We start from the raw sequence: 22507 nt of genomic DNA, 5'->3' as shown, positions 1-22507 counted from the left end.
TGAAATGCTATCAGGTCATGGTACTTACATCCACACCTGAGTTTTATGCAATACATATTTTACTCTTTCCAAAAGAAAATGATTATGTTTAGATTTATAGATTTGTTTAACATAATTTGGTAACAAAGGACTGTTTAATATGTACAATACAAATCGAAATTATAAAGATTTTGGAACTGGACATTTAAGCTTCTGATTCAGTGCGTAGTAATTTATGAACGGTGTTTTTTATATTTCCAAACAACTTATTATTAGTGTTAACTTATACTAATTTAGAATTAGTCCCTAAAATGGATGTTCATGAAATATTATATTAGCTTTATATGATATGACATCAATCTCCTAAATAATAATAAAATACCATTTATTATCAGGAATGTGATTTAAGAAACACTTACGGGTAGAAAATACCAACCTACCATTATTACTGAGCTCACCAAAATTTTGTAACGGCTCTGAAGTGCTCTCACTTGATCAATGTACAGAAATGTTCAAAAACTTGACCTGTTTACAAAACTTTTTACAAAGTACAAAGTTAATAAATGTAGGTTCCATAGTTGAAAAACGTGTTTCCAGAGACGTTATCTGGTAAGCTAGCGTTTTGTTGCATTCAACCCAGATTTGAACTCAGCCTAGATATTGTCAAGAAAAAAACATTCTGACAAAGTTTGATCAAGTTAAAGTCATATATCTAGTTTGCAGATTGGTAACAAGATTTTTATAAGATTTGACTAGTGACCAAGTTTTTAAACGCACATAACCTAGATTCAAACTCTTACTATATATTGTCGAAATCAACATTCGGAACAAGTTTCAAGATTGAGTCCTAAATGGGGTTTCTAGAGTGGTTTTAAGTTGTTTCTCTGACTTGACATGGTTTTCAATCGCATATGACCCTAATTCAAAATCGGTCTATTTATTGTTGACATAAACATTCTGACCAGGTTTCATCCCGATTGAATGAAAAGTGTCAACAAACTAAAAGTTGACGACACACAAACAACGACCCCTGACGAATGGCGCAGCACATGTGGTTATCCCAATAGCCCACCACTAAGTTGAGCTGAATATAGATACAGTAAAGTTCAGGAATTTTTTGAAAGTACTCATTGCAATAAAATTCCAAAACTACTTAATGACAATTAAAGATCCATAATGTTTTTTCCTATCTTTAATGGCCGCTCTATCCCCAGAAAACGCGTACCGAAATCTTTAAGCTTCCAGATGGCAGGATCTTGAACCTGCCCCCAGTGATGAGCGTCGTGTAGCGGTACCATTCTATCAGAGGATCCGGTTTGCCTCGGACTATGCATGGGATGATCACCGACTGACTCTCGGCAACCTTTATGCTATCCGGCGGCTCCTGCTCAATCTCAGGTGCCTGGTCTGTGCAACAAAGGTCACGTGTATCAAAGACTGAGATGTTAGCTTGTTTGTATCTTTCAAAGTGTCATATCATGCTTTCCAGTTAACTGAAAGGTTTACCTTGTCAAAGCTGATTTACACATGAGGGATACCCATCCATCACATGCAGATAAAAGGTGTAAAAAGTAACAAATATTTTATTAATATTGTATGTACTTAAATGTCTAGACTGTTTTTTAAAATTATGTCCTGAGAGCTGACAATTAAACAAAATTAACAGACAACCAAGAGCACTTACTTATGACATTGAGGTAGACATTAGAGAAGACGTAGCCATGCTTGTTGCTGGCATTACATTGGATGCTCATGTGATCTGCAAGAGTGAGGTTTATCAATGCGATGTTGTTGTGGCCAATTTTGTGAAACCTTGGATTGTTGTAGATTCTGGGATGATCCCAAACATTCTCAGTACTAGGGGCTGAAAACAATATACCAAAATAACAAAAGATCATAAAATCAGCGTTGTGTGTTCTGTGAAACATTTCTAGCGATGTGGAATACCGTATCCCCTCTTACTGGGTTTACCAACCTTTTCAAGTGTAATAGAAGCAGTAAAGTTAATAACTATTTGTAAAGTTACCTCACTTTCAAGGAAGAGAAATCACGACTCTTAAAAATATGAAAACAGTCTCAACCAAAAAAAGTTTAACAAATCATTAGACATGGGTCCAAATGTCATAAATGCTATTACCTTTCAGTTGCTTCAAATCAGTTATAATAAATATACCCATGTGCACAATTTGAAGTGCTTATGAACAGGTTTATAAGGTGGTATCAATTTATAAAGTATAACTAAGCCTAAACTGCCATGTTTGGCTCTTCAAAGGGTAATTTGTATTTCTAACAAGAAATATTAACATAATTGTTTTACCGTACTGAATGTAAAATGCTGAATATGTGGAATGGAAACACCAGGGGCAGAGGTTTAAGGTTTGTTTACATACAATATGAAACAAGTGAACTTTGAAAAAAAACAATAAAAAAAACACTATTAACTACACTTTTTTCAGTTAGAATAAGCAAATGTCCACCGTAAACAAACTACACTTTATCTGCGCAACAGCATATGACCACACTAACCCAATTCTCCCTCGCAAACTTACAATATGATAGTGGGACACCGTTGATGAACCAATCATACACAGGGTCTGGCACCCCTTTAGCTTTGCAAATAAAAGTTGCAATCTCTCCTTCCGATTTGTCTTGGTCCTCTGGTTCCTTCTCCCATTCGGGTGCCGCTTAAAGTGGAAAAAAACGTTAAAAGATCTGCGATTCGTCATCTTGTTAAATAAGTTAAGTTCCGGTAAACAGCGCTTTTTTAAATCAAGGACAAAATACAGAATTCCCAATTGTAATCTAAAACATAATCCCTACACTTAAGAAAGTCGCATCAATTTCATGCCAATGAATTAATAAAATCTATAAGTTGTATGTAACAACGAGAAACATGCTCGATCGATTCGGTTTATATTATACAGTTGGTTCGCTCCATTTGGCCATTTCTGTTCTAATGTTTCATTGAATTTGCTGGCGATGATTGTTTTTAATTTTTAATTTGAAAACTAAGGCATTTTTGTAAATAGTAGAAAGGTATATCAGACACTGGTGCTATCACACGACACGAGTAGAAACAGACAAATCCACTATTTTCTACGGTGACAAAGAGAGAAAGGGTAATAATTAAGCATAAAAGATCGCAGTCAAAATTCGTCCTTTCTTTACAATCATATACACATTGTGGTCATTGATGTAAGAACGTTTGAGCAAGATTAAATCAGTATATAATTATGTGTTAACAAACGAATTTATATATCCCACGGTGGAAAAATAAACGTCCTTAATATTTCCAAACAATTCAACGCTTAAATTCATTTCTTTATGATCATATACACATTATAATTATGCAACTGTGAATGTTTGAGCAATTTGCACTAAAACGTTACAGAGAACTTGAAAATACAAAATGTTCAGATATATTCAATAATATTAAGGTAATTCAATTCTGAAGTTATAAACAAGATAAATCGAGTAGTTAAAGAAAATCTTAACAAACGAGCCTCAGAGGACTACATATTATATATTGGAAAAAGAGACAAAGGCCCTAATTCTGCCAAAACTTGCCACAGTCCAAATTTCTGCCTTTGGGCTTATCTTCATTTTTAGGTCACTCAGCTGTAAGAGTTTGTTACGGAATCCAATCCGGTATTTAATGAGGAGTTGAAAACACACAATTCATATTATGTCGATGAAAATAGACCAAGATCCATTAAACAACAATGGGCATTGATTCTGCCAGAACTCAGCGTAGATAAATTAACTTGTTTGCGATAATCTGCACATTAATGTCATTCGACTGTGCAATATTGAGCAAGAACCGCACAGTCGTTAAAAACGAAGACGAGTTCAAAATACAATCTTTGGGACGTACGTACGGAGGACGGACGACCGGACAGAAAAGTGCAATGCGCTCTGTCTGCCACTGTGCGGGATCATACAAATGAGTTACAATAGTTATTACTACACACAATATTAAACGATGTCAACAACCTTCTGCAGCCTGCCTATGTCAAAGCAGCGCTTTTAGAAAACTTAAACTGTTAATGATTACCATTCTGAGTCAATGTTAAACAAGGCTCCGAACGTGCACCATTCAGGAATCAGTTTATTTAATAATTGCTTGCATCATATGAAGAGCATCAGCTCTAAAAGGGCACCAACACGGAGAATTTTTCCACAAATGTATATAAACGAACATTTACATGAGTTTGTTTGTGCAATTGAATATTGAAGATTTAACGACGCCAATTTCAAGATATTTCGAGACAGCACAGGTACTTTTCCCATGTAGGGAAAACAAATTGCTGAAGATATATATATATATGTACATAAGTTTTACCGTTCAATAGTACTTTTTTAAGATATTATTGAGAATGTGGTGAATACTGCACGGATGTTTTTTTATATGTAGCCTCTAGAGTGTTAAACGTGTTAATTACAAGTATGAACATTTGTATGTGTCAAAATATATGTTACAATTATAATTTACTCACATTCAATATTCACATCAAAAACCTTGGTAAGGTTGGACAAAGACAAAACGTTGAGGCCCATGCACTGGTACTGCCCTGCATCTTCCATCTGAACATCAGAGATGCGTAATTCCTTGCCCCAGTCTGCGATAGCCATTCTATCCGGGAAACTGCCATTGATCTTACTCCAGTACACTTCTGGTGTTGGGCTATCGGAGAAGAATGGTATTAAACAATCAATCTCTGCTTACAAAAATGTATTTCGTTGATGGCTTATTTTTCCATTAACTAGATGAGCTAGAATTAGAAAATTTGACTTATACACCTCTTCATAAAACCCTATTGCTATACATTTTGCTACATACAATTTTTAGCCAGTGGAGCCCTGATTAAAAGCTATAACTTAAGAGACAAAATTGTATTAAATCTAATTCCTTTATGTTTTCATTAAACACTTACAACGTTCATATCAGTGTTCTTGTATTTCTTTTAGTTTTGTTTTTGAAAGCCTGTTTCTCAGATAAATTCTCCTCTTACGAAATTTGCAATAAAGTGATATGTTATATAACTCATAAGAAAATGCAAAACACATGAAGTCACCCTTAGACAAATTGGTTTCGTCAGTGAAATGCCAAGTACCTAAATGAGCACATCCAAATTAACCACAAAAGGCATGTACGCGATTGCGTAATTGCATTTATACCAGAAGTAAAAGGAACTCTTTAGAAACGTGCAGAACTTAAATATATTAAGGAGGAACAATATATGTTATTAATAAAAGTTGGGTTTTTTTCTCGAAAGATGAGAAGCCCTTCCATGTGTACATGTATAAGATGCTGTCACAGATATTATATCCCCTCCATTGGTGAAATGTTTTCGAAAAGGTTAGGTTAGACTTTGGAATTGCTTTTCAAAGTTTAAAGGAAAAGTGTTGTCAACTGGTTTTTGTTATGCAGTATTTACAACACACATACAATGTGTGAGCCTCGACATAAGCTTGTAATGTATTTTACTTAAGGGACAATTACCTATTAAAAAATAAACACTATCGAAACCTTGGTGATGATTATTCTGTAAACTTAAGACGAACTTTGAACGCGTAATGTACGAGTTGGGTATAGGAGCTATCATTTGTAATTTGAACAAATGACGATAACTCTTTAAATAATAACGCTATTTTGAAAAATAAACATAAAATATACACTGTACCACTCGGAGTTTATCATTCTGTTGAAATTCGACATATATTGCACACAACTTTTAGGAGTTGCGCACCGAAGCTTAAATGTGTTATTCTTATAAAAGTACAACAACTCCTTCACACATAACTTAATTGCTTAACCTTGAGAATCTCCGCTGTAGCACTTGGAGATTATTTGTTCGGTAAAGGTTTGGCAAATATCGCACACAAAATGTACAACGAGTTGTGCACAGAAGAGTTTGACGGTTGGAAACATGCACGCACAGAGTGAATGGCGCCCATCATGACTATATCACTACGCCTTTGGGGATGGAGGGGCTGGATTGGGGATGGGGCTGGATTGGGGTGCTGGGGGTACAAATAAGCTGAAAAGTAACATAAAGCTGTTCATTTGCACACAACGGTAATACACTCATAAATATCCTACCTAAAGAATCTTAGTCCACACTGGTGATGTGTTCATAATGCAGCATTAACTTACTGGAGTAGACGCACTTTAAGCTTGACTGTTATCTATTTAAACAATATGTTATTCTTGAAGCACATTTATCACGTTACTGAAAGCACATAAATAATGTGGCACGTACTTTCCGGAGAAAATACAACGCAGCCGGACAGTGGTTCCCTTTTTAAAGACCTGGTCGCTTGGAGAAGTCCATAGCTCAGCCGCGGCATGCTTCTTTTCAGTAGCTAAAATCAAATTACAATAGAAATATGCAAACAGAATGTAAAATTTTTAATCTAAGTGAAAACGGTTTGTTGAATATTGTTTAAACAAGTGTAAAATAAATGACTAAGTGTCAAGCAATAATACACCTTAATCATAAAATCATTTCAATGGAGCTATCATATTGTCATAGCCAATCGGACATTTTTTAATTAAGAGTTTGTAAAAAAAAGTGACGAAGAATTTCACCAGACGCCGCCTTTCGTAATATGACTAAGTTGAAAAAGAGACATAATTTTTGCAATTTTCAACCCGCATGCGCAACTTCATGTCGTTTGGAATCGTATATACGCTGTACATTGAAACTTTTAGGAGAAAGCCTTCAGACAATTGTATTTCTACATAAAAATGCAAAGAAGCCGGACTTGCGTCCATGGTGACTCCAGTATAACCCCCTTTACTTCTTTATAGAGGGGTAACGTGTTCGATCCCCAGTCGCGGAGGATTATCAAGATTATTTAAACCAGGGGTACTGGTTGAAACAGGAAATGGGCACAATAGTGTCTTTGTTAACATAATGTTTTGATTTGTATTGCGTATAGACATTCAGAAAGTATGGACATCATTAGTTGACAGAGGAGTCTTGTAATAAAAAATAGTTTACAGGTGCTTGTCTCTAATTGAACTGACAAGGCATGGTTAGCAATCCCATAGCGATCGGTCAATTGAGCTTAAAAAGATTTAAGCTAAAATTAAAAGCTCTCCTTACAGCCATTCACTTGCACTTGAATCTCTGGTCCAATGGAGTAATCCCGCACAAAGAAGTTGAGGGCCACACACGCATAGGCTCAACCACCTTGCTCATCGGATTTCTTTACGTTAGAAATTCGCAAATGACCTGAAATTAAACATATTAAAATTCAAACAACTGTATGAATGTATAAGAATTGACTGATGGAAACAATATAATTCAAACTATCATTTATAAAAGTTAATCTAATGTTCTATCCTGAAATAGTTATGTCTACATGTAATATGCACATCAAATGAGTTTGCCTTTAATCATATAATCGGATTTACAAATTAATACATGCATTCCCAATTGAAACAGTGACGAAAATGTATACGTATAAAATAATGTTTAATGTCAACATATCTGAGGCTCTTTATTTCAAATTTGTGACAAATCTCAAAATTATGTTAGTGTTTGGTATAAATTGAAAGTTTATCATACATGTAAACGCATTATGACCCTGACATTTAACAGATCTTGAGTTATTTGAATAGTAGCCCTTAATGCAAATGCAAAAGACATTTTTCTGTAAAACAAAATCAACTTTATTATAAAAGCTTCAAAAGATAATTTTTGTATGGTGTGTTCCCTAAATTTACACGCAATTGATCAGAAAATATCTTACAAAAAAGTGACGCACAACAACATCCACACAATTATCTCACAAAATGCTGTTCAAAAGACATTATTTGGACTTAAAAAAGCACACAATACTTGAAATATGCATAAAAAAGAGGGCCTTGTGATGCTTACCAGAGAAACCAAAGATCTAAACTGATATGGACAGGTAGCGTTAATAAGCTTCCATCATAGGCACATAAGGAAACAAGAGTGCCAACTTGTCAAAAATACGCATGTTTAAAAACCTAGTCGCCTTTATCTGACAGCTACCGTAAGGCTTTTCTCTCGTAACAATGCTTTGGTGTCACCTTAGCGATGTTTGATTATCACAGAACACACTTATTTTACGCGACCTACTAAACCCATTCCTTAAAGTGAGACTGTACGATGTTGTCAAATATTTATGAATTTATATAAAATGTGTTAAAAATTATTATACATATATTTCAATATAAATTAAAATAAACGTTAAGAAGAACATGAGTTGAAAAATGCGAAATAAGCTAGATATTTAAATCTAAAATCGAAAATATGAACAATGTGAATCTAAATTTAGTTTTAGTGCAGATTCGTTCATACGACACAAAGACACAATTTTGATTCCTAACAAATACGAGTAAAAGTGTCGGCATCGTCTGAAACCAGCGCTATCTTTTCTTTGGTGCAATTTAATGAAATTCGTCTTCAATGTAAAAAATTTCTTGCATATTGTGTGTTATTGTAACATATTTTTATCAATATATTACAATTTAACACATATAAAAATCGTGCATACTCACTTTAAGTTAAGTGCAAATAATCGGTATTAGAAAGCAGTGTTTTGGAGCAGATCGGATGCATACGTTTCAATTTAAAATGTAGTAAGCAATATAACCATTTATTGTATAATTAAGCGTACTACAGTTTGTTCAATCTGTCATTATGATAGCTGCATGCATATTTTAATATGCTTATATCGATTTAACATATATTCAAGACATCATAAGAACAAATGGTGTTTGCAAAATAAAATGATTTTCAATTTTCAAAATAAACATAAGACTTCTAGTGTGTTCACACGGTTTCCTCATAGCAATATCAGCAAAACCACCCATCACACTACACCCACTCGCCACAAGTCTTGGACTGGTGATCTATATTTAGACACTACTTGACCCAGATTGAAAAATGGCCTACATGTTATCCAGATAAACAATCTGACATAGTTTCATCAAGATTTAATCATAAATGTTGCCATTAAAGTGGTAAGTTTTTTTGTATGTTTTTTTTTACCTGCCGACTTTGTTTCAATACAAACGTGACCTAAATTCGAACTTGGCCTAGATATTGTCAAGATAAACTTTCTCATAAAATGTTATTAAGATTGAGTAGCCTTTACAGAAGTAACAAGGTTTTTAAAAAAAAACAAATGATAAAGTTTGCGGACGCACGTGACTTAGATTCAAATTCTGAATAAATATAGTAAAGATAACCATTCTGACAAATTTTAATCAAGATTTAGTAATAGATGTGGCCTTTACGGTGGTAACAAGGTTTTTCTACGATTTTGTCATGAATACCTTGGATTTAAACACGTGAACCAGAATCGATCTACTTATTGCCAAGATACGCGTTCTGACCGAGTTTCATCATGGCTGAGTCATAAGTTGGTCTCTTGAGTGACAACATCGTTTTTTCCAAGATTTGACCTATTGATCTATTTTGAATGCATATAAACCAAATTCAAACTTGGCCTTGATATTGTCAAGATGAACATTCTGAACAAATGTTATCAAGATTTAGACATAAATATTGCCTCTAAAGTGGCAACATGGCATCTCTAAGATTTGACATAATGACATGGTTTTCGGACGCACGTGACCCAGATTCGAAATCAGCCTTGAAAATCTTAAGATAAACATTTGACCAAGTGCCATCAATATTGGGTTGCTAATTTGGCCTCCAGAGTGGAAACAAGCTTTTGACCAGGTAACCTTGTTTTAGACCCACATATACCAGATTCAAACTCGGCCGAGATAAAAATTCTAACCAAGTTTTATCAAGGTTTAGACATAAATGTTGACATGGTAACTAGGTTTTTTTTTCAGATTTGATCTGGCGACCTAGTGTTAAGAAGCAAGTGCCCCAGATTCAAACTCGAACCTAGTGTTTTGACGCACGTGACTAAGATTCGAGTTCTGCCGAGATATTATCAAGATAAACATTCGACCAAGTGTCATCATAGTCATAAATGAGACGCACATGACATATCATATTAAAACTCGGCCTAGATATCCAGATACAAACTCAGACCAATTCTCTAAGATTTGACCTGGTGACATAGTTTTTAAACGCACATGACCTGGAATCGCATTTGTTCTAGATATTGTTCAGATAAATATATGACCAAGTTTCATCATGATTTGATGCAAAATGTGGTTTCTATTGTGGTAACGAAGTTAAAATTGACAACGCACACCGCGTACTGCACGACGACGGACGCCGGACATCTTGTAATTACAAAAGCTCGCCTTGAGCTCTTCGTGCTCAGATGAGCTATTGAAAAACCATGTTTCATAGTGATTGTGTAAAACTTAAAAATTCTTAAGATACTTAAAATATAGTGTTCACACTGTTTCTTTATAGCCATCTAAGGAAAAATGAACACTCTCTGGCAAAAATATTAACCAGAACCATTTTTAAACTTGGCCCAAATATCAGAAGAACAATTGTTCTGGACTGGTTTCAGGATGATTTGAAAGATTATGTGACTTCTAGAGTGCTTACAAGCTTTCACTATAAACAAATCAGTCACCGCCCCTGGCATCCATGATTTAAGACAAGCCGGAACATTTTATAATCAGCTGATGTATTACTAAAATAAATTCTGAGCAAGTTTCATTATGATTAGGCAAAAAATGTAACAAGTGTTTTCACAAGCTGTTTCTCTGTTTTTGATCTTAGTAACGGAATTTTGTTACCAAAGTGATCGTATATTATTAAAATCAGCCTACATGTTATTGTGAGATATGTCCTAACACAGTTTCATGAAAATAAGAGGACACATGGCGAACAAAAGCTGGTCACAGTAGCTCACCACAATGAGACTATAACACCCTACAACAACAAGAAAACTCAGCCGCCTGCTACCTTCAAAGTCAATGTCGACTCTCTTATCAAGTGTGACGGCCTGCCTACGGTTGTCACTTCCTTTGATCACCCAGTATATGTCCGCGGGTGGTAAGCTCTGAGGGGGCTTGCACTGCAGAGTCATTGAATCACCCGCCGCCACTGTAATCACCTGCAATATTGAAAATGTCAAGAATTTTTAACGACATACATTCAAGGCTCCAACTGGCTTAATCGTGAAACACAGACACCAATTTTGGCTATTAAATAAAGTTTTATGCAGAAAAAACATGAAGCGAAATACAAATTGGCTCGTTTGTAGCCATAGTCTTATGCGACGAGGTTATTTTTAAAAGAACTACACAATCAAAATCAGCCTCATATTGGTCCAAGATTGTGTTGCCTTTGTTCATTTTATGTTTAATTTAATAGGAACAGTTTCAGGTCAAACTTTTTCTGACAGTTTGTAATTATTTCTGTTACCAAAGCTACCACAATTTTTGTCTGGCGGAAAAATAAATAATATATCATGCATGCATATTTGCCACATGGCGGTTTATCAATTTATCGAGTTTCATAAACCTAGTGAAGTGCTTTTAACGTTATGTTAGAATCCTGATTAGTAATTACATTTTGGCAGACAGACCCACCGTAGGTAATCCTTTTAAACCAAACCCATTCATTGCAGCAAATACATTATTTACCTTTCTCTCCTGAATATGAAACCGTGCCAGTTTCGCCTCGCGAAAGTTAACACGCACAGAGGCAGCAATACCATAGCCATTATCTGCAAAGCACTGGAATATACCCTCATCGTTGGGCTCTGGTTTGTTAAAAACTAACGTTCCTAACGTTCCTAACTGGACAACTCTAGCATCATTACCGCTAAGGTTAAGGTCGATCCCGTTTCTTTTCCAGCGATAGCTAACGAATAAAAAAGGTTCAAACCACGCAAAGTATTTACCTTCTCACAAAAATACAAACCAAAACCATTATTGCAAAACAATAAGTTTATTTTATGTATAGCATAAAAAGATGGTACGTGAAACTATATAAGCATCGTATTAGGAAAAGTCATACGTTTCAACTAACTTGAAAACGAAATATTTAACTTTTCTGGTACACTTATGTCAGAATTAAAACTCATGGTATGCAAATTATCAAATGCAGGTGCTGGTGTCTTAAGGCAATACCATTATCAAGTGCAAAAACAAAACGAGCCTGCAATAACTATGATTTTCAATTATGTAGATATTATTAAAACTTTTATCTAGAAATGTATCCGTAGGATACTGATATCCCCGATTCCGCTTTTGTCTGAAAAATCAACTTATGTAGGCTGCAACTGACACAAAATTTAGAAATGCGCAATTTTACACGCTGGTAAATATGTCTATGAAGTTTCAGACCTCCACCAGCAATATTCCCAAAATTAAGTTTGAGCTAAAAAAGGGCCATAACACCGTTAATGTCGAAAATATTTAGTTTAAACCTATTTATTTGCATCAAAAGTCTGAGGCTTATTTGAAACGCTCTCGAGTCCGTTCCCTGGGAATGGAACCAGTACTTGGTGGTCATAACGACAAAAAACTTCGCACTAAACATTCAAAATAAAAACACACAGTGTTAAATACATGCTTATTAGCGAATTTAATTGGTAAGTCATGTCATGATATTTATACATACATAGGGTTAGGTATTCCTTCAGCTATGCACGCTATTTCCACGGCTTCCCCAGGTTTGTACCAAATGTCAATTTCTGGATGTTTCACCATTTTCGGTGGCCGGTTTACTGGTAAAAAAGCATATATTATTGGATCCATCAGGAAGTACACATTTGATGACACAAACTAATGTGCATGTGTATTGTTCCATCTGTAATATATGGCATATGTGTGAGAGAATTTTACGCCTTTCATGTTTTATTTAACCAACATTATTGCCATTTAAAAGTGTACTGATCGTATTATTGAATAGTAATTAACATAATTAAATATATGAACAATTCAGAGACGATGTTTCCATAAGTAACAAGCAAGGCGGGATCAAAGTTGATCCTAAGGGGCATGATGTAATTTAATTTAGTAGACGACTACTAGACGATGCTACACAACACATATGTAACTGACTCTTGTGGTTTTAGAGATTTATACAACCAAAAGAAAAAAGGTTTTCAATTAGAAATCACCTTACCATTACGACTTTTGAAAGAGGTACACACTAGAATAATGTATATGTGCAGTTTCGTTCAAATCTGTAGATGGGTTCAGATGGACACGTTATTTGAAGACAACGTTAACGCACGTACACACAAATAAAAACAACTCAAACACTCACAGAAGACGGACATCATGGTATCCTAAAAGATCTCTTTGATTTATGTATGCTCAGGTGGGCTACAAAGTTATATGTATCATACAAAACTGTTAATTATAACCAATCTTTGGTGCAAGGTTCAAACTATATAAGATTGATGGCTGCTTACCTGCCACAGCAAGCCCCACACACAGCAGGATTATTACTGCCCGCAGCCCCATCAAAACGACATCTGCTTCTTATCCACCTGAAGTTAACAATTCACCTGAGTTTGGATATTGTTTATCGAAGTGGATTCACACAAGGGTCGATTAACAAAAACTTCTCATGGCATTAAGATTATCCTTACACTATAGTTGCCATATTTCAACTCTCAGCTTTATAACCCAACGGGTTGCTCTGGTAGTCCGTTCATATGGACTTCCTTACACTTCAACTGGTATATACGGTTCATCCTTAAAAATACCTGTATTTCAGAGCTCCAGACAATATGCGTAAGGAAGTAAATACACAATAATTAAACAATACAATATTTTGTTTTAGAAGTATTGCGTTAAAATATGCATTGAAACAAGATGCTGCCTTCATTTCAAGAATTTGCCCCCGATTGAAGCCTTTTCAGTATTTATTGATTGCCACATTTGAATAAATGTGAAAAGATTTCATCCACGCAACTATCAAACGTTTGTAGCAAGCGCTTTTGATGTTAGACCAAATGATTCTTTTTTTGTTAATCGTGTACAGGGCGGACGGAATCAAAACGGACAGGCCATTCGCTATATGTCTCTTATCGTCAAACGATACCGCCATACCGGGGCATAAAATAATAAAAATACGTAATCAAAATTTGATAATATACATAAACTTACGAAAGAATATGCAAAATAAATAAATATATGAAGGTCTTAAGCATACCCTTATCATACACTTATCATTCAAATATCCAACACGTCAGTTCTGGTATGCTTTTAAAGGGACTGTAAACCACGAATGACGAAAAAAGAAAAGTTCCAAATACCGTATTTTTTTTACAATTATTAGTTTATATTGATTAAAATACCACGACTGGTATATAACATTACTTGAAAAAGGTTTTTTGTTTGTTTTTTCTGGGTATGTATACCAGGTAACTACCAGTAAACTATGAATAACGCAAGTAGATTGATTATCATCGTCACGTGGTAAAACCAGGAATGCAAATTGTGCATGCGTAGTAAATTGTATATATTTTATATATAAATGATCAATCTAATTGCGTTATTTATAGTGTGTATATCGTTATTACACCTATTTTCACGATGTCCTTTCGATTTTACATCGCGAAATTTCAAAAAAATTATTACCGAATATACTGAAAATATGAACTTTTTTCAAGTAATGTAATATACCAGTCGTGATATTTTAATCTATATAAACTAATAAAAAAACACGGTATTTTAGAACTTTTTTTTTTCGTTATTCGCGGTTTACAGTCCCTTTGAGAATAACATATTTTGATGAACCGCTGTTCTACGTCATTTTGATACACACAAACCAATTTCAACGAGGAAAGTTCCCAATCATTTTGGCTAAGGAAAACAGACGGTCGTCACACTTACATTACTGTCCAGTATTATAACACCTTACTTTTAAAAATCTTTTCTTATTTTAGGGTACCAATTTTCGAACGATTTATTTTTTGGTTAGTTTTAGTTAAATAAAGAAAACAATTACATGTTTCCCAACAATAGTTTCAATGTTATTTCATTTGAAATTATTATCTTTATGATCCTACAAAAATAAGCAAAAATCACCTTGCATACTATGACGTTACCGCCTTTTAAATCCATTCACCTTTGTAAATATTAAATTGGAACCGCTTTGGCACCAATTGTCGAACGTTTACTTAAATCAAGCGCAAACACATGTAAACATGAAACCAGATCTGCATATAATTTTCACATACAAAACACGTAATGAGAGGTAAGATATCATATTGATCGATATAGCTCAGATAAAATATTAGGATTAAATTTTTAATAAGAAATATTTAATCAATTATTGTGCAAATCCATACTCGGTGTGCATTTAAGTAACCCACATACAACATCGCATCGCAATACCTCGATCAAAACTTAAGTAATTATTGACTGAATGTTTTGCACTAGTTTATAAAGTAACTTGTCCTTCTGGTAAGAATATAGATTTACAAATTACTGAATGTCGAGGTGTTAGAGTAGTAACATTTAAATTGCAAATTTGATGGAATACATATCTAAGCAATTTTAACACCACCTCATCATAGGAAACACATTACACCAGCGGTATTTTTTTTGTATTTTAATATCAGTTATTCTGATTAAAATTAAAAAGTTGCGCACTGTTCCGACTACACAGCTGCCTATTATTGTCTGACTTCCTACATGAGGTTCGAAATTACCGAGAGTCAGAGACGTAGATAACAGAGACGTAGATAACACGTCTCTGCCCAGGGTCAAAAAGTTGTATTGTTTAAATTGCTGCTGCATGTTCGTTTTGTGACTATGGCACGTACGGTTCATCTTGGATATTTTATCTTGGTTTTAGAACCAATTGTCTTTTTTTCCCCAGTTTCGGACATTAAGATCTTCCATCGGGCTTCAATTGATCAACATGTAAAACTACCACTTGTGAGTCAGATTTTTTCTGTACAATTTTTCATAGCTATATACCGGTATGGACCGGTCGATTCCAAACCTAATTTGCTGGCGTGGATACCACACCCCATACCTAATCGTTCTTTTCAAATGCTCAAGGATGCAAATTCTGATATAACATTTATTTTGCTTTCATTTAGAAATGCCCAACTGTGTAAATATAAATTGGGGTGTATGTTCAAATATTTTGTTTCACCATTCTACATACTGAACTGGACATTCTATCTCAGTTGGAGGAAACCCTACGATAAGATCTAAGGATGTGTCAATCCATCTCAATCTATAAACTTTTCGGTCTCAGATCCAAACTGTTTTGTCCTGAATGTGAATGTTTTGATAAATCTTTTAATCATCGCATCTGATGTTGGATTATATTAGCAAGTACGGGTCTTCTCAATATTGAATGATGAGCAAATTGAGCTTAATAACTGGGCGAACATTGCTACCTATAAACTGTTTGTTTTTTTATTCTCTTGATCATCCAGACTAACTATTTTAGGCCACACAATTTGTAATCTTTGAGCTTACACTCTTTATTTATTTTGGTTCTTAATATTTAGAAGCGATATTGTTTTTCAGTTTTCCAAGTTCTCAGAATTACCTTTCTTATTAAGTCGTCAAAATAGAATTGTTTTTTGGAAGTTTTTTTATGCGCCCTTTTTAATACAGTTTGTACGATTTAACAATAAAGGAGGTATATCGTCCCATCATTTCTGATAAAATTATAGGGTAAGACCATCTATGTCATACGGAATCCAGATAATGCCATCTATTATTTCGCCCTTCTTTCATCATGGGCGATACACGACACACGAAGCGATACACGATATTTTGCGCGACACACGAAGCGACACATGACGGGTGTCGCTTCGTGTGTCGTACAAAATATCGTGTGTCGCTTTGAGTATCGCGCAAAATAGCGTGTGTCGCTTCGTGTGTCGCGCACAATATCGTGTATCGTGTGTCGCCCATGATGAAAGAAGGGCGAGATTTAAGATGACACTATCCGGATTCTGTTATGTCAGAATGTTATTATGCTTCATTGATTAAAACATAGCTAAATCCTTGCCCCGATTTTTTACCTTGTCCTATATTTGAATCGTTTTCAGTCAGTGTTTTTTTCTTATGTAACTGTTAGTAACCAAGTTGATGTTAAACTATAGGTCCGATGATGAGCAGGATTTGGTTTATATAAGAAATCGTTAAATTATACTTCCTGGTTTAAAATGTCGTTTGGTTTATAAAAATGTTTAATACTACATTTAGAAAAGGTAAAGTTTGTGGTTAACATTGTCTGGATTTTTCTAGTTGTTTTTTTCACCTTCAACAAACAATTATGTAAGCAATCAGTGATCATGCAAAAGCTTCAATAGCCTGAACAAGTTTGCATTTCTTTTATCGTGTTCTCCCACGCGCTGATTGTTGCCTCATTATTTGTTATTTCGGCGCTTTTTTGAAAGTTTGTGTTTTAATTCAGTTTCCATAAGATGGAGGCCCGTATTCACCAACCAATTCTTAGCAATTCTTAGACTTGAAAATAAAGAAAATTCTTTAGTCCAAGAAACAAATTCTTAAGTCTAATTCACGAACTCATTTTGCTAAAGAAAATTCTTAAGAATAAAGAATTTTCTTTAGAATTCTAAGAATGCTCCGGAGCATACTTAGAATAATTCTTAAAGATTCAAAGATGGCTGTTCGTGCGATGCGCTATGCTAATGTGTTGTTCGAAAATGTCAAAAATACAGCAGATATGCGTTTTCCTTCGTACCATGGCCACTGAATCCTTTCAGCTGATCATAGCGGACACTATACGGGTAAGTCAATCTGTCTCACGATGCTGTCGACGAGTTGGAAGAGCAAATGCTCCACTAGTTCGCCGAAAAATTAAGTTTCAAGACAGAGAAGCGTGTATTAAATCCAAATTTCCGTCAATTGCCTGTGAGAAATTCCTTTTTGTATTCCAAATGACCTTGACTGTGACAAATTATCCAAGGAAAATCATTCAGTTCCATACATTTTGGGGGCCATTGTCGTCATTGTTTCATAAACGATATCTGCAGTCAGGACCATCAAAGATTTCATGTGAGGTTGTACAATAAATGATTTACACACTATTTTAAAGTCAGTAATTTGTATGACTGCATTTATTTTATGTATTGTATAACACATTCTGCATTAATGCCAGAGGCAAGTTCAGAAGAGATTGAGAATATGTTAATACATGGGCCGAAATTTAGTCTTTATTGGATGTTTATTTCATTTCATCGGAAATTCACAGTTACTGTAATAATACATGATTACATCCCCATTCTTAACTGTAAATAACTTTTTGATAATTATGGCATTGTGATTAATTCACTGCTTTTAATCGATATATATCAAAAAGATAATATAATAATGTAGTTTTTAACATGCGTGCCCCTCTATGGGATATCACAATGTAATTATTAACTAATGATCTATACCTCTACCCTTTTGTCTCTAATTTCACTTATCATTGGTGTATAGCATTGTATCCTCTGCATCTGTATATTTATTTGTTATTTTTTTAAATCCCCAGCAAAGCAGGGGGAGGATTATAAGAATGCTGTTTGTCTGTCACTCAGTCTGAATGCCCTTCATAATTTTTTGTTTCTGCTCCATGCCTCATGCACCAATTTTAGCAGTTTTAATAAAAACAATTTTCCTCCAATGTTGCGGACATAGAGATGTTGTGCTGAAGGAATGATTCTGGCATGCCAACTTAATTTTATTTACATATTCTAAATAAATTGTTGTAAATGTTCATATGTAGTATATAATTAATGGATATGGGAACCATTGTCTTAAGGGGCATGCAATATTTGCAGTAGTAAAAGCATGGATGTAACAACTTGATATTCTGAAAGATATAATGAATAAAACATATTAAGAAAATCTGTGAAATATGTAGAACTAGATAATCACTAACAGGAAATGCAGTTTCTGTACATACAAGACAGTTTTACTAACAAATATCCACAGCAATTTATTGTTACTGCAAATATTAATATTGAATTTAAAAATATAGGAAAATAAATTTTCACATACATTATAATGTAAGCGCTGATCTTTGTATGCTGATTGTATTGTAAATATAACTTATATAAAATAATTGTTTATTTAGGATTTTCAAATGTTATCCGACACATAGATGATGTTCGGATTCAAAGGCCTTAGGACCATGACGCAGATATAATAAATGGAAAGGCTACCATTCTTTAAACGTGCAAGTGTGTTTTCTTGTTTGCTATACTAAAACAAAGGTTTTCAGTGGTGATATCTGTATTTTTAACTGATGTAGGCCACAAACTTAGATTAAATATTTTATTTGCAATAGCACAAACATTCTACTAAAAATGTACATAAGCTCTATTATGCAATCAATATTTTGATAACAATACACTAGTATATCAGACGTTTGGGTATTTTACAACAGAAATGGTAGTTTACAAACATAAATGTCTAATAAGATACACTACGGGCTAATCCTAGCAATAATTCAAACAAATACACTTATAGATAGAAAACTATTTGAATATTGATATGAAAATCATACTAATTTACTAATTTATTTATTTATTTATTTTTAATTCCATGCACACCATACATAAAGACTCCCGAAGCACACAATCAAGAGAAGTACAATCTGGCTCTCTGCAAAACATGAGTGATTGTGGAGCAGACTTTTGAAATAATGAAACGACGATTTGCTATACTCCATTATGGGATAAGAACTGACATGGCAACAGCAGTGACACATATAACTGCGTGTGTAATTTTTCAATATTTTGCGATTGAACACGGAGTTATCATTAAAGAGGATTATTTGACTGATGGTGGTGATGAACATGTTGTAGATGAAAATGGTGACATAAATGCAAACCATGTTGGAAACATTGTAAGACAACAGTTAATCAACATAGTTTTGTATAACGAAGAGAATAACATCTATCTACTCAAGTACCATGACAATTTGTATAAACATATTAATAATAACAAGAGCCATTACAGTAATCCCCTAACATGCCTAAACTGGTTTATGTTAAGTTAAGGCATTTATGTCAACATATGAATCATCAATGTGTTCAACATCACCGTCAAAAACATTCTTCAGGCATAGATTCACTTATTACAGATGGATGTTCTTCTTTTCTTCTTTAAGGTTGGCCTCTGCTATTTTGTTGAAAGTTGCCCTAGCTGATCTGAAACAAATAACAACATGTAACAGTTATGGTGTATTCCTTGCAAAAAAACACACAATAAAGTGTGCAATTGTTGAAAAAAAAAATCAAATTACTGAAATGATTTTTATTTTTCAGCCCTGAGACTTAATTTATTAAGTTTAATTCATGCATATCACATATGAAAGTTCATATTGAAAACCATTCCAAGAAATGACCAATGAAGTTAATGCTACTTCACATTTGTCCTATTGAAGTGTTAACATTTATATAGTTTATTAACTGATTCAGTACCAATGCTTTTTAACACTAACTCACAATTCATATGTTTTTGTTAATCTTGTTTATAATGTTGGTTATCAAATTGTGAGTGACATTGAAAACTCGCAAGCGTTCATTATTACTGACAAATTAATAAATTCTTTACATGTTGTTGAATGTCACTTTTTATTATTCAGCAAAAATCATAAACAAGAGAACCGCCTAGCAGGTGCAGACAGCTCATATATTTGTCAAAGTATGCCTGCACAGTCCCCTTATGATAGTTAGCAAGTGTTCCAAGTCTGAAAGCAATAGCTATGATTCGTTAGGAGTAAAGTGGACCAAAACACAAAACTTAACCAAATTTTCAATTTTCTAAGAATAAAAGGGGCCATAATTCTGTGAAATTGCCAGTCAGAGTTACATTACTTTGCCTGCACAGTCCCCTTATGATAGTTAGTAAGTGTTGCAAGTATGAAAGCAATAGCTTTGATACTATAGGAATAAAGTGGACCTAAACACAAAACTTAACCAAATGTTCAATTTTCTAAGTATAAAAGTGCACATAATTCTGTCAAAATGCCAGCTAGAGTTATCTTACTTTGCCTGCCCAGTCCCCTCATGATGATAAGTAAGTGTACCAAGTTTGAATGCAATAGCTTTGATACTTTATGAGAAAAGTGGACCTAAACACAAAACTTAACCGGACGTAGACGCAGACGCTCAGGTTATGACAATAGCTCATATTTCTTTTTCAAAAAATAGATGAGCTAATAAAATCACATGAAACATTGCAAAAGAAAATCAGTATAAACATTGATATTACATTTTGATAAACCTCAGTTAAACAAATAAAAATGATCTGTTATCCAACTATGGACGCTATACGTTTTCAAAAACATGTATATATGTTCATATAAACATATTTTATTCAGTTACACATTATGCTGTTATAGTTTTGACACTACACTACATTTCAACAATGAGTGAGTAATGAGTGGATAGAAATTGATCAACATTGTTATTACAAGTTACATGTTATGTCTAATTCAAAAGCTTCCTCATTTACTATGATGTAATGAGATGAGATAAATAGCATAATCTTTCTTAATTGTTTACCTGTGTGATATTGCCCAACTCTATACAAGTCAGCTGTCTGGAAGATGGACAATGAAGCACCCTGTGGAGATAAGAAAAAACAGCATACATATAATTTAAATACAGTTTATATAATTAATAACAATCAGACATCACTTTCCATATGTACTGAAAACAATACCAACAAACGGACCAATGTGAGTTATGGTCAGACTCTAATGAGATACTTTTCTTACACCGTTAAGATTGATAGAATTTCATGCTGTCAATGATGAATGAATTATGATATTTTGGTGAACACATCTTTCGTCAAAACATTAGCCGACACTCACATAATTATGAATAAAAAATCGCCCATTCAATTTGAATAAATAAATAAAAATCAACGAAAGAATGGTAGTAGCACGATTTGCAATGACAACTGTGATTTTATTGGATACACGATTTTTGCTCACCGTGGGAATTTCTGCCTGTCTTTACCTCAGCCATCTTGTTTGATGTATGCGTAAAACGGTGTAGCGGATCCGTGGTCTAGTGGTAACACACTGGCTTCACAATCCAGAGATCACTGGTTCGATCCCCCGCTGCACCTAACCTACTAACTCGTCTTTCGCATGAGACGTTAAACCGAGGTGCAGTGTATTAGGTGCTATACACCGGGCACTAAAAGGCCCAGGGTCACCTCTGGAACGGGGTGTCTCCTGTATCGAGCACTATCCCCCGTAACCAACTAACACGTCTTTCTGGGGGCGATGGCCATATGGGAGAGAATCCCGGTGCACTCGATAAAAAATAATGAAGAAGAAGCGTAAAACGGTTCCGAACCGTGTATGCGTTAATTGAAATGCCGGGTACCAATGTCGCTTACATCAATAACAAATAATTTTTTGTAAAGAACGCTAAAAATAGCGTTGGTGAATACCGATAAAGAATCGACCTAAGAACGTTCTTAGAAAAGTAAACAATAAAGAATTTTCTTTATTCTTAAGTAAAGAATTGTTGGTGAATACGGGCCGATGTATTCTGACGTTCTCGTGATTTGTGTTTTGAATATCAATTGATATTACCTTTATGTCACATTTATGATTTACTTGTCTCACTTATAATTTGT

General features: G+C 34.3%; 1 protein-coding gene across 1 annotated transcript in view; it reads right to left on the bottom strand.

Annotated features, from left to right (window-relative positions):
* Positions 1-21885, bottom strand: part of LOC127872207 (neuroglian-like) — a 35254-nt gene extending 13369 nt beyond the window's left edge. Inside the window, exons 1-11 of the mRNA XM_052415536.1 lie at positions 21877-21885; positions 21444-21478; positions 19990-20058; positions 13330-13407; positions 11549-11768; positions 10866-11016; positions 6243-6345; positions 4476-4663; positions 2529-2663; positions 1664-1843; positions 1205-1386 (exon numbers count right to left, since the gene is read on the bottom strand). Coding sequence (XP_052271496.1) covers positions 1205-1386; positions 1664-1843; positions 2529-2663; positions 4476-4663; positions 6243-6345; positions 10866-11016; positions 11549-11768; positions 13330-13407; positions 19990-20058; positions 21444-21478; positions 21877-21885 — 1350 coding nt within the window. The remainder of the gene's footprint in view (positions 1-1204; positions 1387-1663; positions 1844-2528; positions 2664-4475; positions 4664-6242; positions 6346-10865; positions 11017-11548; positions 11769-13329; positions 13408-19989; positions 20059-21443; positions 21479-21876) is intronic.
* Between the last annotated feature and the right edge of the window lie 622 nt (positions 21886-22507).

This window comes from Dreissena polymorpha, chromosome 3, assembly GCF_020536995.1.
Source record: "Dreissena polymorpha isolate Duluth1 chromosome 3, UMN_Dpol_1.0, whole genome shotgun sequence".
NCBI classification, from domain to species: domain Eukaryota; kingdom Metazoa; phylum Mollusca; class Bivalvia; order Myida; family Dreissenidae; genus Dreissena; species Dreissena polymorpha.
This window is presented reverse-complemented; position numbering and strand designations above follow the sequence as displayed.